Raw genomic sequence first — 14,640 nt, 5'->3', positions numbered from 1 at the left:
AGTGAGAATTTAAAGGGCTTAGTTCAACTTCCAGCAAATGCACAGAACATCCATCATCAACGGCCAACTGCATCAGATAGTCAGAACTACAGAAATACTATAGGATATTACTGCTGGGACACTTTTAGGATGGTTGTGGCAAGTAGAAGTAGGAAAATGCAAGCCTGCCTGGTGAATAGGTAGAGCCAGAACGCTTCCTTCTTAAAATCATAGGAACTCTATCGCTTTACAGCCACTGAAGGAATAAATAAATAACAATGGTGTATTGGCCCCCACTGCACGCAGGACCCAATATATATTCGCTTTTATAATCCTTCCGACTTTATAAAGTCAGTACTCTCATTATCCCCATTTTGCAGATGGGAACTGAGACCCTGCAAGGTTCCATAGCCCACGAAGGGTGGAGCCAGTCTCCGGCCCAGGTGGGCCTGACTGGGAACCTGGCCTGGGCAGGCAGGGCTGCACCTCCCTTCCCAACTCCTCCCCCTATGGAGGCAGCAGTGGGTGGATGGATTTTCCAGAGATCTTGCTGCATTCTTCCTGCTGAATTCACTGGTCTTACTGTCATGGCCACATAGCATCATGCGGCTGTTGAGCTAAGGAACGGGGAGTGGCAGGTGCCCTGATCTCCTCGTATCTGCAATGGACATAATAGCAGAAGCTATATCAAGCATTGTTGGCAGGAATGAATGAGTGAATGAGTCCTCAGAGGCACGGAATGGGGTAGACATCCTATAAGCTTTCTCTTTCTTTTCATGGTTTCATCACTGTTACCATGATTTCACTCTGACACACCTGGGAGAATGATACTCACGTCTTTCCTCACAGGTCACCTGCTAGGATTTGCCTTATTTCTAGGTCTGTGGGATGTGTCATGTTGGAACATGCTTGGAGCTGGGGGTGGGGGCTAAGGAAGCCTCTGAGAACTGAACAGAGGAGGTGGGCCCCTCACTCTCCTCCTGTCAAAAGGTAATGATAATTGATTTTGATGAGTTTTACTTGCATTATAGAGTTTATACAATGTAAATCAATTGATCAATCAATCCTCGTGGGACCAAAGGTATAAAAAGATGAACTCTAAATAGTTTTCAAGGCATTTGAAACAAAGAATTCCAGCTGTGCTAAACCTGGAGAGAGGGGGCCCAGGAGTGGTGAAGCCCAAGCAGCACGGGACTTAGACTGAAAATGAACCCCCTGCAGGAAAGTCTCAGAGCCTCAAGGTATCCACCCCCGCAGTCTTTGCCTTAAAAGTCCTGCTCAGGCATCTTACTCTGACTCTACGTTTGTCTCTGACAGGCTCTGTCATGCCCAGCTTTGCCCACGCCTCTAGAAATTGTATACCTGTTCCCCAAATTCATTAGCTGCCTCTACAACAATAATTCTTTCACAGCAACTTCCACAATACCCCACTGAATGGGGACTATCGGAGGAAACACCCACGCAACCAGAATTCATTGAACGCCCATTAGGAATTTGACAAGGATGGGGTTCATAAAAGAGGCTAAGATGAGATGCCTGTGTTTAAGAATCTCATGGGTCCATTAACTGCCCCCGTCTATCAGTGTAGTCACCACACCAGGGGGCTTTGCTCTCTCAAAACATTCGAGACTCACCACCTCCACAGCCCCTGTAGTGCCTCTGAAACTGCTATGCACCTGTGAATCATCTAGGGATTTGGTCCAGTGCAGATTCTGACTCTGGGGGTCCCAGAATTTGTCCCAGATTCTGCCTTTCTAACAGGCTCCCTAGTGATGCTGATGTTGTAGGTCCAGAACCCACACTTCGAACAAGAAGGCTCAGACTGTGCCCTAAATATCATCAAATCCTCTCCAGTTTCAAATGTGACTGTGAATGGCAAAGGGTTTACAGGACATGGGAACTTCTCTCTTTGATCACAAGCCTCTTGAGGACAAGGCCTGTCTCCTCCTCCTTTTCAAATTCTGCACAGCAGGTGCTCTATAAATATAGTTGACTGGCAGGCTGCTCCTCCTCACACAAAAGCCCCTTCTCCTCGCTGCCAAGAAATCAAGAACCGTCCCCTGGCACTCCAAGGGCAGCTTTCCTCGTCTGCCTTACCCGCAGGGAACACTATGTCCCCCATTAGTGACCTCCTGCTGGCAGAATGCTCCCAGGCACTCGCCAAACCCATCATTTAGATCTCTTGTTACTGTCAACACACCTTCCATTTCGAGAGAGCAAGTAGGGCTAGAGTTTTGGCCCTCAAAACACCCCTTGTCTTTCTAAGGATTCCCCTTTTTCAAAATCTGGGCTAGATTTCTTACCAAGTAACCCCCAGCCAACCACGCCAACTCCACTGTCAACTTGCTTTGCCATGTTGTAACTGCCAGGAGGCACCTGGCCTTTAGATTTAGGGCAAACAGGTATCTACTGAGGTGAAGTTCTGCTATACTTCTGCTTATTCAAAAACCAAAGAGCAAGTTCCATGGGAATTTTCTGCCCAGTGACCAAAGTTGGCTTTTTGTCCCCTTCATCCATCCTTCCCATTGTCTCTATTAGAAAACAGACCAACAGGATGGACTGAGGAAGAAGAGATACTATACATAAGGTGCCATTTTAAAACCTTCTCTTTGAATTAAAAAAAAAATCAGGACACTCTGAAAAATTAAGCCCAAGGAAATATTTTCAAGGACATCATAAAAATTAACTGGGTTCTGAACCAGCAACTAAAGCTAACTCCTCCCTCTTCAGCAAGGGCGGCTGTGCTTTGATCCTTTCTAATTCACAGATAGGCTCTTTCCCTCTGCAGCACTGAAATGCTTTCAAAGGGCTTGATCTATTTATGGTGGATTTTTCCTATGACCACCTACTGTAAAAAGCACAGGTATGCCACCAATGGCAGGCCTGCACAGCGAGTGCCAGGCCATTCTAATTGACGGGCACTGGTGGCAGCAATGAAATAGACAGCCCATATGTGGACTTTGTGCTCTGCTGAGAGACTAGGAACCCAGTAACTCCATAAATGGTTGGCTCTCTCCAATGCAGTCCATTTCTATTTTCAATGATCAAGGGTTCCATGGTCAGTAAATTAAAGGGGAAAAAAATTTTAAGTTCTAAGAGGCATTGATCTGCCCCTCTCTCTCTGTATGTGCTTATACACCAAAGTGACTTAAACAATTCAGTTCTCTCCTGAATAGGCTCATTTGCTCAAAGAATACATTATTGACTACTTAAAATTATTTTATGCACCCTCGTGTGCAATTTAATCCAGACTTTTAATAGCACGGAGAGCACAGTGATGTCATATGAGTATGTTATACAGGCATAGAAAACATAGGGAGAACATGGTAACAGTTGTCGCTAAGTCATAGGATTATACGTTGTTTTGATAAAACAATTGCATTAAAAACCATCCACTGGTAATCTGGGGTACAGGGAAAAACTGTACATTATTCCTAATTATTATTTCTTATCCTCAAAGTCAAATTCTTTGTTTGAAATAAAATATGTGAACGCTTTATGTATTGTAAACATCATGGTGAATGAGGCCTTATCTGGCTAACTCCTAATTTGTTAACTTTTGATAATATAGCAAATTATCTTCCCTTTTAGATTAAATATGCAATAAAAACTGTCAGGTGTATCTCCTGTTGCTAGTGAGGCCCGGCACTGTGTACATGTCGCCGCAGCCTGTATCTCATGTGCCTAGACAACGGCACGGTGGAAACTGCTTTAATAAAAAATACTGTTTGCATGGGGACATTCATAGTGCTTAGACAGGTTTTGAGTATATGAATTGTAAGTGTCACCAGAAAATTAGCAAACACAAATGACAGTGCATTTGTACTGACCATATTGCTTATGTAACAGAGAGAAAGTTTTCTGGACATAAATTAACGTGTAATTTAATGTTTTCACAGTTATATACTTATTTTGTCCCTTATTCTATTTATTATAAGCTATAGGTCCAGATATTTTCCACATTGGGATTTAAGGGGGAATTACACACATTTTTAGAGGCAACTTTCTTTCACTCTTTTTTTTTTTTTTTTGATTACAACATGTTTAATTGAGGCAATTCTATGTTGACTTATAACAGAGATCCTCAAAGTATGAGCTGGGATTCGCAAGGGCCCCTGAGACCCTTCTGAGGAGTCCATAAGGTCAAAACTATTTTCATAATAATGCTATGACATTATATTCCTTTTTCACTTACATTCTCTCACAAACACACAGTGGCATTTTCCAGAGGAAATATAATGTGTGATGACATCAATGCTCTGACAGCTAATAGAACATGAGCTTTGTATTCTTATGTTTTAAAAATTTATCCATTTTAATGTCAAATATAGTAAATATTGATAGGTAGGAGGCACAGAAACACTTTTTAGTTTTTTCAATAATTTTTGAGTGCCAATGGATCTGAGACTGAAACATTTGAGATTCATTTAAAATTATGGTAAGTCTTCTTAAAAATTATTTTGTGTGTGTGCACTTAAAAACTCACATCATATGCCTCATTTAGGAAAAATCTATAACCTTGCTTAATAAAAATGAAGCAGGCAAAATAAAAGCCATAGACTGATTCGGGGAGGCGGGACAGTAACTTGTTTTCCTATGTGCAGAATAATAGAGACAAAAGGACAATACTGTCTAGTACCACCTCCCCTATTTGGAATTCAGCTACCTAGCAACCTCCAGATAACAGCTGCTGACCAAAAAATTGTAAGGGTTTCTGAAAAAGAAAATGAATTGTCTCAAGCTCCTCCAACTCACACACTAAGAACTCAAGTGCTTTATCCCCAAGAGAACCAACCGCCCCCCATCAACCCGGTCCTCAGCCCTGGAACTGGAAGTAGGGTGATGTGGGCCAGGTGCCCAGGGAACAACACTTAAGGAGGCACTGACACACAGGTGTGGACCCTGCATTTGCACAACCCGGAGAATGAGTGCCTCCTTAAATGTGGTACTGTTGGCACCCTGCTTGCAGCTCTGCAGTGTAGCCTTTCTCAGCTAGATTATTGACCTGGCTGGGGTCCAAAGCCAACAACAGAGGGAAGAGAAGGGGGCAGCTTCACATACTGACGGGTAAGAGTAATTAAAGAAGACAGCAGCTTTCTGGCAAGGGATGAAACAGGAAAGCCATCAAAAATTAGACTCAAATTCGAACTACAAAAGGGACTCATTTAACAAAAAGACAAATAATTTAGGTTCTTGGGATATATCACATGGTATGATAATGGATATCTATAATTTATGGCAAAGTTAAATTATATCCACCATACTATGTTTTTAGAAACAAGGAGTAATATATTACACTTTAGGCATATTTATATCCAAACAAATTGAAATAATAAGATTCAAGAATAAAATGAACTCTTAGTTATCTAGAGAATCCAGCTACTCAGAATTTGATTCAATCAACTTAATCTGTATTTATTTACTATGGGCAAATATCACCAAAGACTGTATTCTAAGGTTCTGAATAGAGGAGGCTGAATTGTGCATCTAGTATACAAACTTTCAATGACTCATGATTTAGCCTGATGGAAATTCCCTGAATTCACAGGGTTTTTTCCCTTTCGTAGTCAATTTGTTCTTCTATCGTTCTAATTACACATATTTTTAACTTAAGATGTCATTCCACACAGGAAGATTCAGATCTGGTTATTATTACACAGCAACAAATGGTTCTCACTCCTTTTAACATGGGGCTGGATGAAAATGTCGTCCTTTGCTAAGACCTGAGGGCTAGTTTCTTTATCATTATTCGTACCATGTTTAAAAGGAAGACTCAAATGGAGATTGGAGTGGCATAGTGGGGGCAGTGATGTGGAAGCTTTATCCAAATTGAAGTTAAAAAATTTAGCACAAGTCAAAAGGTAATTATTACAAAAGTGATTTGAATGGTTAACAATTTCTCCCTTTAGTCCCTTTTTATGCCTTTCGTGGGGGTCTGCCACTAGGCAGACCATCCCTACAATCACATCATTCTTCTGTGGTTGTAGGGTTATCAGAATAAATCCCTTACAGGCCTTGCCCCAAGCCATTGCTGGGCCTCACATTGGGTGACTTTTTAAAAATAGAGGAAGGACAGGCCTGATGCCAGGTGGGGTCATAAAAATAAAATTCCACAGCAGTAAACACAGTCACTCAATCAATCACCCACCACATCCATATGTGGTCATGGAGAGTTCTTTATGTGATTATCTCAGAAATGTTCAGACCAGAGGAAGACCCCACCTGCCAGTAGCACCCCTGGTGGGAAGAGAAATCTTAATGTCCCACACCCCCAACCCTTATAACCCTTGGTGGTGGATAGAGTTACACATTCAACTGTGTAGGGTGACTCTTTCATCTCAGTGGTAAAGGCCATGACCCCACAATGGAGCAGTGAATAAACAACTGGCTACTACCGTCTAGCTAACAACTGGGGACCCCCAGCTGGACACAACACATTTCAGCAGCAACACAACAGAGGCTCTGAAGTGTGGGCTTCTTATTTGAGCAGAACCTCCATGCATAAAAGCTAAGATGTTTCACCACAAATTTCTAAAAAAGGAAATACTCACGGTGGTGGCCATGATGGTTATGATAACAACAGCAGCTGTCTTGGAATGTGCTGTATATGTGAACACAAGGTAAGGAGGTGGACAGTGGTTGCTATGTGTTGGCAGAAATGCCCTGAAAGTTTACATTAAATGTGAGGCAGTTAACACCTTATACCAGACAAGATTTGCTGCTTTAGAAGGGAAAGACTTGAGTTCTTATTACATGTTAGAATTTGTTCTGGGCTTATCTGATTTATCTCATTTAATTCTTACAAAAAATTAGTGAGTTAGGTACTATTACTATTCACATTTAACAGATGAAAAAGCTGAAGCATCTGAAGTGTAACTCAGTACAGGGTGCAGCTGGAATTTGAACTGCTTCAAATGTACTGTGAAGAGTATACTTTGTTTATGTTACTGTGTTTAATAACAAATATTACTTAATATACATAAGGAAAAGGTCAAAATACATACTTTATGCAGAACAATTCTAAAGACATCTAACCAAAAAAAAGAGAAATTAAATTGTAGAATTTTATATAAATAGGTGACTTTTTAGTTATAAGCAGAATATTCTGCTGCAAGTTGTATAAAATTTCATAGAAGGCAAAAGCTATTACCTGATATAAGCAAAGAATTCCTGAGGAACTTAACAAGAGATCTGATGCTGTTTAGAGGAAGAACTGGATGATTTTGGAGAAAAAGAAAAATTTTTAGCCCAAGTTCTTGTAAATGTCTAGCATGCAAGTCAAAAAATAAATAGCACAAAATTATAAGATCAAACATCTGACATACTATTAAATATAATTTTAGATATTGTATTGATGTGCCAAATTGGCCCATTAAAAAAAGTCCTAAGGAAGAATAAAAGGGCAAAAGTCTTATCAAAGTGGATTTCAAACTTGAAAGGCATAATGAAAGTCAGATTACAATTAGCTTTTTGGGAACTCATTTTAGAGAGAAAACTAAGCATGTGATTAAGTGATCCTGGTCTTTTCCTTTGCCAAATCAGCTACCTCACGCCCCAATCTGATGAAATCTAAAACTTTACTCTGGAAATGCGTATAAAAGTATGTAAATCATCTGCCCCGTGCATGGGAACATCCTGAAATTTGGCTTGTCTAGCTCTGTGGCTGTCCAAACAAATGTACTCTTTATAAATTATAACTGGGTCCATCCATGGAGAGACCTGGGGGCCACAGTATCGCCTTGTCACTTTGAAATCTGGGAAGTGTCTTTGTAAAAAGCTTTGGGGACAGATGCCCTGTTCTCTCCTGTTAGGAGACAATTTGTATACATGTAGGAAATTCAGTGATAAAGTCTTTTCTTCTTTTTCATAGTTTCATTGTCCTTAATCACTATGCTTTCAAATGTTAGGAAACTGCTCTTCAAAAAGCAATAGACACTTCATGATTACCTAACTCAAAACAGGGAATTTCAACAACAACCTTTCTGTGTATTTATTGGGTTTCCCCAGGGTGCAATATTCTGAACAAACTAAGGACTCCAGAAAATACATCTGTTCCCATCAAGAACTAATAAGAAAAATAAAAATAAATAAATAAAAGATGTGGCCGTATCCTCTCAGGTACACAAATGAACTTAAAAGTTTTCTGCTTATTTTTGATCGCTAGAGCTTTAATCCCATTCTTTATTATCCAACACACCCAAGTATGTCTAGAGATGAGGTCTAGAATTACCACAGAAGTCATGGGCTGCCAAGAGTATTTTGTGTCTCATAGTATAGGTTTCATAGACTAATTAGGGAGGAGTGCAGATAAAAATAGTAATTATTAACTATAATAAAAATTCTTCTGTCTGACCATGAAGAGCTGAAACAGAAATTTTAAATTAAACAATCATAAGAAATTGAAGTAAAAATAACAAAATTGCTTTCTAGGGCTGTAAAAACACCACCACTGCTTCTTTTCACAGCAACCTCTTCCCACAACTCTCAAAAAAAAAAAAAAAAAAAAAGCATCTATGTGTTTACAAAAGATTGCAAAAACATGGTTTCATATTTGCGCAAGTTTTAAAAAAAAAAGTTTATTGATTTTTGTACCCAAGCATTTCTTTAAAGTGACTTCAGCCTGGGCAGTTTATTCTGACGTACATGTCCAATCCAGGGATACTCTGAAATTGCTGTAAATAAGGAAAGTCTGTGAATTGTGTGTCTGTAAGGAACCTAAAATAAAATGTTTCAAGGCCACATCTCGGGCCAAAATAAAGTGAGCCGTTGAGAGAACAAAGGGAAAATTCCCATTTCCCTTTCTCTTGGGTCTCTCAGACCAGCCCAAGAGCCTGTTCGTGACCTTGGTTCATTTCAGGAACTCCCTCACCCATGCTCTTTGCAAAGCCTGGGGCAGCCTTCTTCAGACTTACTGGATGAGAAGCAAGGATACAACTTGTTTTTCCAAAGTGTTTTTAAAGCGATATATTTAGGGCGCTTGAGAGGAAAGAATTGGCCAATCCTTTATCTTCCTAACAGGTGCAGTCCGACAGTCATAAAAGCAGGCTACTGAAAAAGAATGATTTTGCCAAGGATTAAGCCCCTCCAGTGTCCATTAGCCTGAAAGAAAGTGTTCCTTCTTTACAGCAGAGAATTCAGATCTATATCATGTATCTCCAGCACAGCCTGGCAAAGTTTTTTTTCAGGGGGAAAAACACGGTGGCATTCATTCACATGAATGCTTTATTCTTCATCCAAATCTTCAATGTGGCCTAAAGGAACCACTCAGAGTTTGGAGGAAAATAAAGTATTGCCACCAATAAACTACCTCCTCCTCTTCTCCCATTCTTTTGCTTCCTTCCTACAAATGAACTTTCCCCCAGTTTGAGGGAAGGGTAATAATATTCTATATGAAAGATGACATCTCCAAAGACAAGTTTATTTTGGTGTTTGAAAGAGGCCATCCAGTCTCATGCAGGTGGAAACTGAAGGTCAAAAAGTAAATCTGAGAGGGAGGCTTCCCATTACCCGGGTTCCTTTTCTGATGATGACTAAGCCATGAGAGACGCTGGGAAGTGGGCAAAGAGGATGAATACGGCTCTACATTCAGATAGGTTTGGGGCTCAGCAGCGCTTTAAAATGGAGTGAAATCTCTAGGGACCAAGAAAGACATAGCAAAGGAAAAACTCTTATGGAGTAAAAAAGTTATTCTCCGTTACCATGTCCCCACCTCTTCCTATTAAAATAGGCCAAGATAGAATAGATAGACATTGTCTGTTGATACAGCAAAAGAATCTGTAACAACAAGGCTGTACTTTTGATTCCTGGAGCTATCAGAATGGCCCCTTAAAATTATGATCCAAAATGGAGTTGTTTTCCCATGTGTTTGAGTTTTCAAGAAGATTTTAGGAATTGGGGGGGGGGGGGCAGGTACTTACGTTTATTTATTTATTTATTTATTTTAATGGAGGAACTGGGGATTAAACATGGGACCTCATGCATGCTAAGCATGCACTCTACCACTGAGCTATGCCCTCCTGCTGAGTTTTTAAGAAGAGATCTTACATGAAAGATGAGAGAGCTACAGTGACTCTCCCAAGGTTTTCTGAATGACACACAAGCACCTAGGAGGAACTTTTGCCTTTTTCCCTACAAATTAAGTACATAAATTATAATAGGGCCTGATATATCACAGAACAAAAACTGAAATTCACATTAAGGCCTGAACTTGGTGTTTTAGAAGAGAATTTTTCTAGGTTCTGTAGACTCTGACAGTTAACAGTTGTCTGAGTATATTAACGAACCAGGCTTTGTGGTTTTAATCATCACATACCACAGAGATAAAATTCTTAAGAAATGATTTCTAGGCAAAAATGACATGAACAGTATTTTTAAACTATTAGAGATTCTACCTCAGGAGAATGGCTATTGCAATTTTCTAATTCATGTTGATAAAATTTTTGACAAGAAAAGAGAAAATTCCAGTGAAAGATGATTTTCTTTACTCAGTAGGATCGAGGGGCAATTAACCATAAGAGTTTTTAGAACAGAGACCATGTTGTATTTATCTCTGAAATCCCAGTGACTAACTCATAGTAAGTGCTCAATTAATAGCTGATACATAAATGAATGTAGCAGCCAGACATCCTGGGAGATTCCCACAAATCTGAAGCTTTCTTCCACAGCCTTTCTTGCTATTTGATTAGAGCCACTTAATTTTACTGGGCCTCAAGTTCTGCATCAATCCAAAGCGTAAGACAGGTCTTTCCTCTGGAACTGACTGTACGAATAGTGTTTCTCCAGTGCATAAATGTATAACAGATGAAGGTGAAGAGGAGGACAATGGGAAGTGGTTATTCCTTAAAAATAATGCTTTCTTCCTTGGAAAGGGGTTGCTGAGCCATCCAGACTATTTTGAAGGGTCTAAGCAAGGACTCTTGATTAATTACTTCCATTAGAGTTCCTCCTTGAGGGCCAAAGTTACACCTGTCACTCTCCCTTCTCCTTGGAAGGACCAGCTCTCCCAAGAGCCAACATAAAGCTCCCAGAGTTAGGCCACTGTAGGTTGGGAGGACAGAGGCATCTCTTGCACCTTCAGGTGCTGAAAACTCAGCCTCTTGAAGAGTTGCTAGGTCCTCCTGGATCCTAGGAGGGCCCAACCAGCCAATGTAGATTATCAAGATTCACAGCAAGTGGTCATGTTCTTCTTGGGCATGATTCTCGCAGCTAAGGAAGAGGTGTAAGAAGACCTATTTATGGGGAATGTTTCTGCAGAGAATTTGAAATGACTCTGAAGAATTGGTTTGGTGGCATGTTTTATTCTTAAGGCTTTCTTTCAGAGGGGTGCTTATGTGAAACAAAACCAACCCCAGTAAAAATGAAATCAGTAGGAGAATGTACAAGGACCAGAAATAGTTCCTGAATTGCCAAACTCCTTACTCTTCTGATGTAAACAATATTAAAATGCAGTGCTTTCACTAGGAAAATTCTTCAAGGTGCAGTTCCTTTAAGAATCAGTTCTGCTGGTAAGGAAACAACAAAAAAATCCCTATACTTCCGCAAAGGATTTTAAATGTATCAGTAACCCTCTTTTTATTTCTATTCCCCACCATCCATATTTAAACTAACCAAAGAATCTGAGTATAAAATTACTGTCCTGGGTGGGGGAAACTCCTACACAGAATACCAACAGTGCTTTTAGAGCAAAAGATGATCATTAGGACTTTGGTATATGTATGTTGATTTATTTAAAAAGAAAAAAATATATATATGGATTTTTTTGGAGGAGGCTCAAGTTAAAGATATATTTTCCTCTTTGTAGCTCTAAAATTTCATTGTCTTTACAAGTAGAATGGATCAGATTGAGTTGTCAGACAAAAAGTAAAAGTTTATCACATCTAGCAATCAGAATAACTAGATTTATAGGCACAGTCATCTTACTTATTAGTGTCTCAGCTTTTCTGTCACTTTCCAGTGTGCTTTAAAATAACACATGCAAATTCATCGACTAAATGCAGGATAATTAAAGCAGTATTCTGTCCTCAGTCAGGAAACACAGAATGCATTTCATCCAAATAAGCCTTGAAGAGGCTAGTCAAGTGACAGATCAAATAAAAAGGACACTTAATACACATGTAAATCATTTGCATTATAAATAAGACACTTTAGCAGGGGCTGGACTCATTGCCTGGTAGTCAGGATTAAGTTCCCATATTAATGCATGCATTTGGTGTGGTTATTTTGGGCGGAAGACTTCATCCATCAATGCCCTCCACCGCTAAGTAAAGCCAACCCGTAAACTGATCACTACAGCCTGTCAACACTGGTTACTTAATTACATAAAGAAAATATATTTCAAAAACTTTTGATAATTTGGTTAGTATTTCAGCTTTGATTTAACATCTAGCATCTTTTTCAAACTTCTTCAAAATAATGGTTAAAAGCATTTTTAAGAATGAAAAGGGAAAAAAACCTGAATATCATTTTTATGTTTCCTGGTTCCCTGCTAATGTTTAGGGGTTTTTGTTTGGTTATTTTGTTTATTTGGTTGGTTTTCTTGTTTTATTTGCAGAAGCAAAAGAATAAAGATTCAGTAAGCATGAATGAAATGAAAACTAATATGAATGAACTATTTTTTAAAATGTTTCCATTAAAAATTAAACTCAATATACTTATGTTGTTAATTTATGTTTTTCATTAGTTATTTTAGTAATTTCAAATTCCAATTTATGTTATTAATTAGTAGTTTTAAAATATTGACTTTTTATAGAAAGGAGAAACTACTGAATAAAAATTTCTTCTAGTGAAGAATATTTTCATACTTTCAGCTTAATTATATTTAAAAGGCTATAAACATATTATGAAATTATCTACAAAAAAGCTCATTCAAGAACACAATCTACCAGGGATATCCAAAGATTCTCTCTCTCACCCAGGTGTTTAGTTCTCTTTCCATGTAAGAATTTAACAATGTCACATAAATAATGAAGCTCCACACTATTAAAAGCAAAAAATACCTGCATCTGCATATTTTAAATGTCTTTCCATGAAAAAAACATAGCAAATCTGGAAGTACTGTTACAAATTCTTTCTTGAAATCTTGATCATATTAACCATTTAAGAAAGCATTCCAAGCCCCTCCCACCCCACCCCCCACAAATGGAAAAAATGTGTGATTGAACCTAAGAAAATACACTTGAAAATGCAATCTGCTCATCATAAGCAATTAACATCAAATTACACTTCAAAGATCCCTTGCAATTGAATGATAAAGTTATAATTTGATCATTTTCATCAATATTCCTTCATAAACGATCATTATCAGATATTTGTCAATTGGTTATACTCTTCCTATATTTTCCCTCTGGTCTGTTTACTCTAAAAGATCTTTTCCTTAAATCACACTGATTCTATTACTTTATAGTCTATTTAAGAAATTGGATATTTGTTTGAAAATGCCTAACCAAACATGCTTTAAAAAGTACAACGAAAAGATCTAGAGTCTTACCCTCTTTCTTGGTGGGTTCTGGCATGGTCACAGTAAAATGTTATTCTCCAAAGAGTCTGCTCCCCTCCAGGACTAGTTGACAGAAACCCCACGAGCAGTCGAGAGATGGTGCAGGTCAGTGTGACAAGCAGTTGGGGAGAAGTCCAGGGCTTTTATATTCCCTCTGAACATCAGTCGTGTTGGCACCACCCCTTCTTCAGCACAAGGATGCTGGAACTTGACAGCTATGAGGACCTTTCTCACATCTGTTGTCTGCACTCCGCTCTCTCGCCTACTGAAAGGAATCTTCTGTCCATCTCATGTGGCTGTGAGAACACCTCTAACTTTCTAATTTCAGCTGCAGCCTCGTGCTCCTTCTTGCTCTTCACTTTCGTCTGACAGAGGTGTATGTCAACTCAGAAATGTAACAAGTGTGCCTGATAAAAAATTAAGTGAAATCCAATTAAAAAATCATAATATACTAATTTAACATGTACCTTAATTTTCACTAAGATTATAAAGAAAAGTCTCTATATTGATGATAATGTTATACTCCCATTAGCTTTTTATTTTTGTCAGTTCTTTACTTATTGGGTTTACATTTTTGTCTTATTTTTAATTACTGTATTAATACTAATTTGTCAAGCCAAATTTCTATGTTGAACATCTTGTCTCATTTTCTCTGCCAAGAATAGCAAAGATTTCTATTAAGGCATACTTAGCATTTACCTTTTTTCAAGAAATGTCCTTTAAAAAAATTACAGTGTATATAAAAGAATGAAGAATTGACACATGCTACAATATGCAGGAAGCTTGAGAACATTATGCTAAGTGAAAGATGCCTGACACAAAAGACCACATATTGCATGATTATATTTATATGAAATACCCAAGACAGGCAAATCCACAGAGTCAGAAAATCAATTAGTGGTTGCCAAGGGCTGAGGGAATGTGGGGTTGGGAATGACTGCTAGTGGATATGAAGTTTCTTTTGGGAATGACGGAAGAGCTTTGTAATTGGGTAGTGATAATGGATGTAAACCTTTGTGAATATATTAATAAACACTGAATTGTACACTTAAAAATATATGGGCATGGGCAAAGAATGTCTGCTAGACCAGTAGCCATTGTTTTGTTTCAAGATGGCAAACACACACAAATCTGACAAGATGTTGGTAAACTGCCAGATTTGGCCA

The 14,640-nt window shown here is 38.7% G+C and overlaps 1 protein-coding gene across 5 annotated transcripts in view; it reads right to left on the bottom strand.

Annotated features, from left to right (window-relative positions):
- Positions 1 to 13,724, bottom strand: part of MYBPC1 (myosin binding protein C1) — an 83,243-nt gene extending 69,519 nt beyond the window's left edge. For 3 of the 5 annotated variants that reach the window (XM_064491638.1, XM_064491640.1, XM_064491639.1), the window contains exon 1: positions 13,466 to 13,724. In XM_064491638.1, the coding sequence (XP_064347708.1) occupies positions 13,466 to 13,490 (25 nt within the window). In that variant the 5' untranslated portion in view covers positions 13,491 to 13,724. The remainder of the gene's footprint in view (positions 1 to 13,465) is intronic. The other 2 variants (XM_064491641.1, XM_064491642.1) reach the window with 1 other exon arrangement.
- Positions 13,725 to 14,640: the final 916 nt, after the last annotated feature.

This window comes from Camelus dromedarius, chromosome 11 (assembly GCF_036321535.1).
Source record: "Camelus dromedarius isolate mCamDro1 chromosome 11, mCamDro1.pat, whole genome shotgun sequence".
Classification (NCBI taxonomy): Eukaryota; Metazoa; Chordata; class Mammalia; order Artiodactyla; family Camelidae; genus Camelus; species Camelus dromedarius.
Note: the sequence above shows the minus strand (reverse complement) of the source record. Positions and strands in the feature narration are given on the sequence as shown.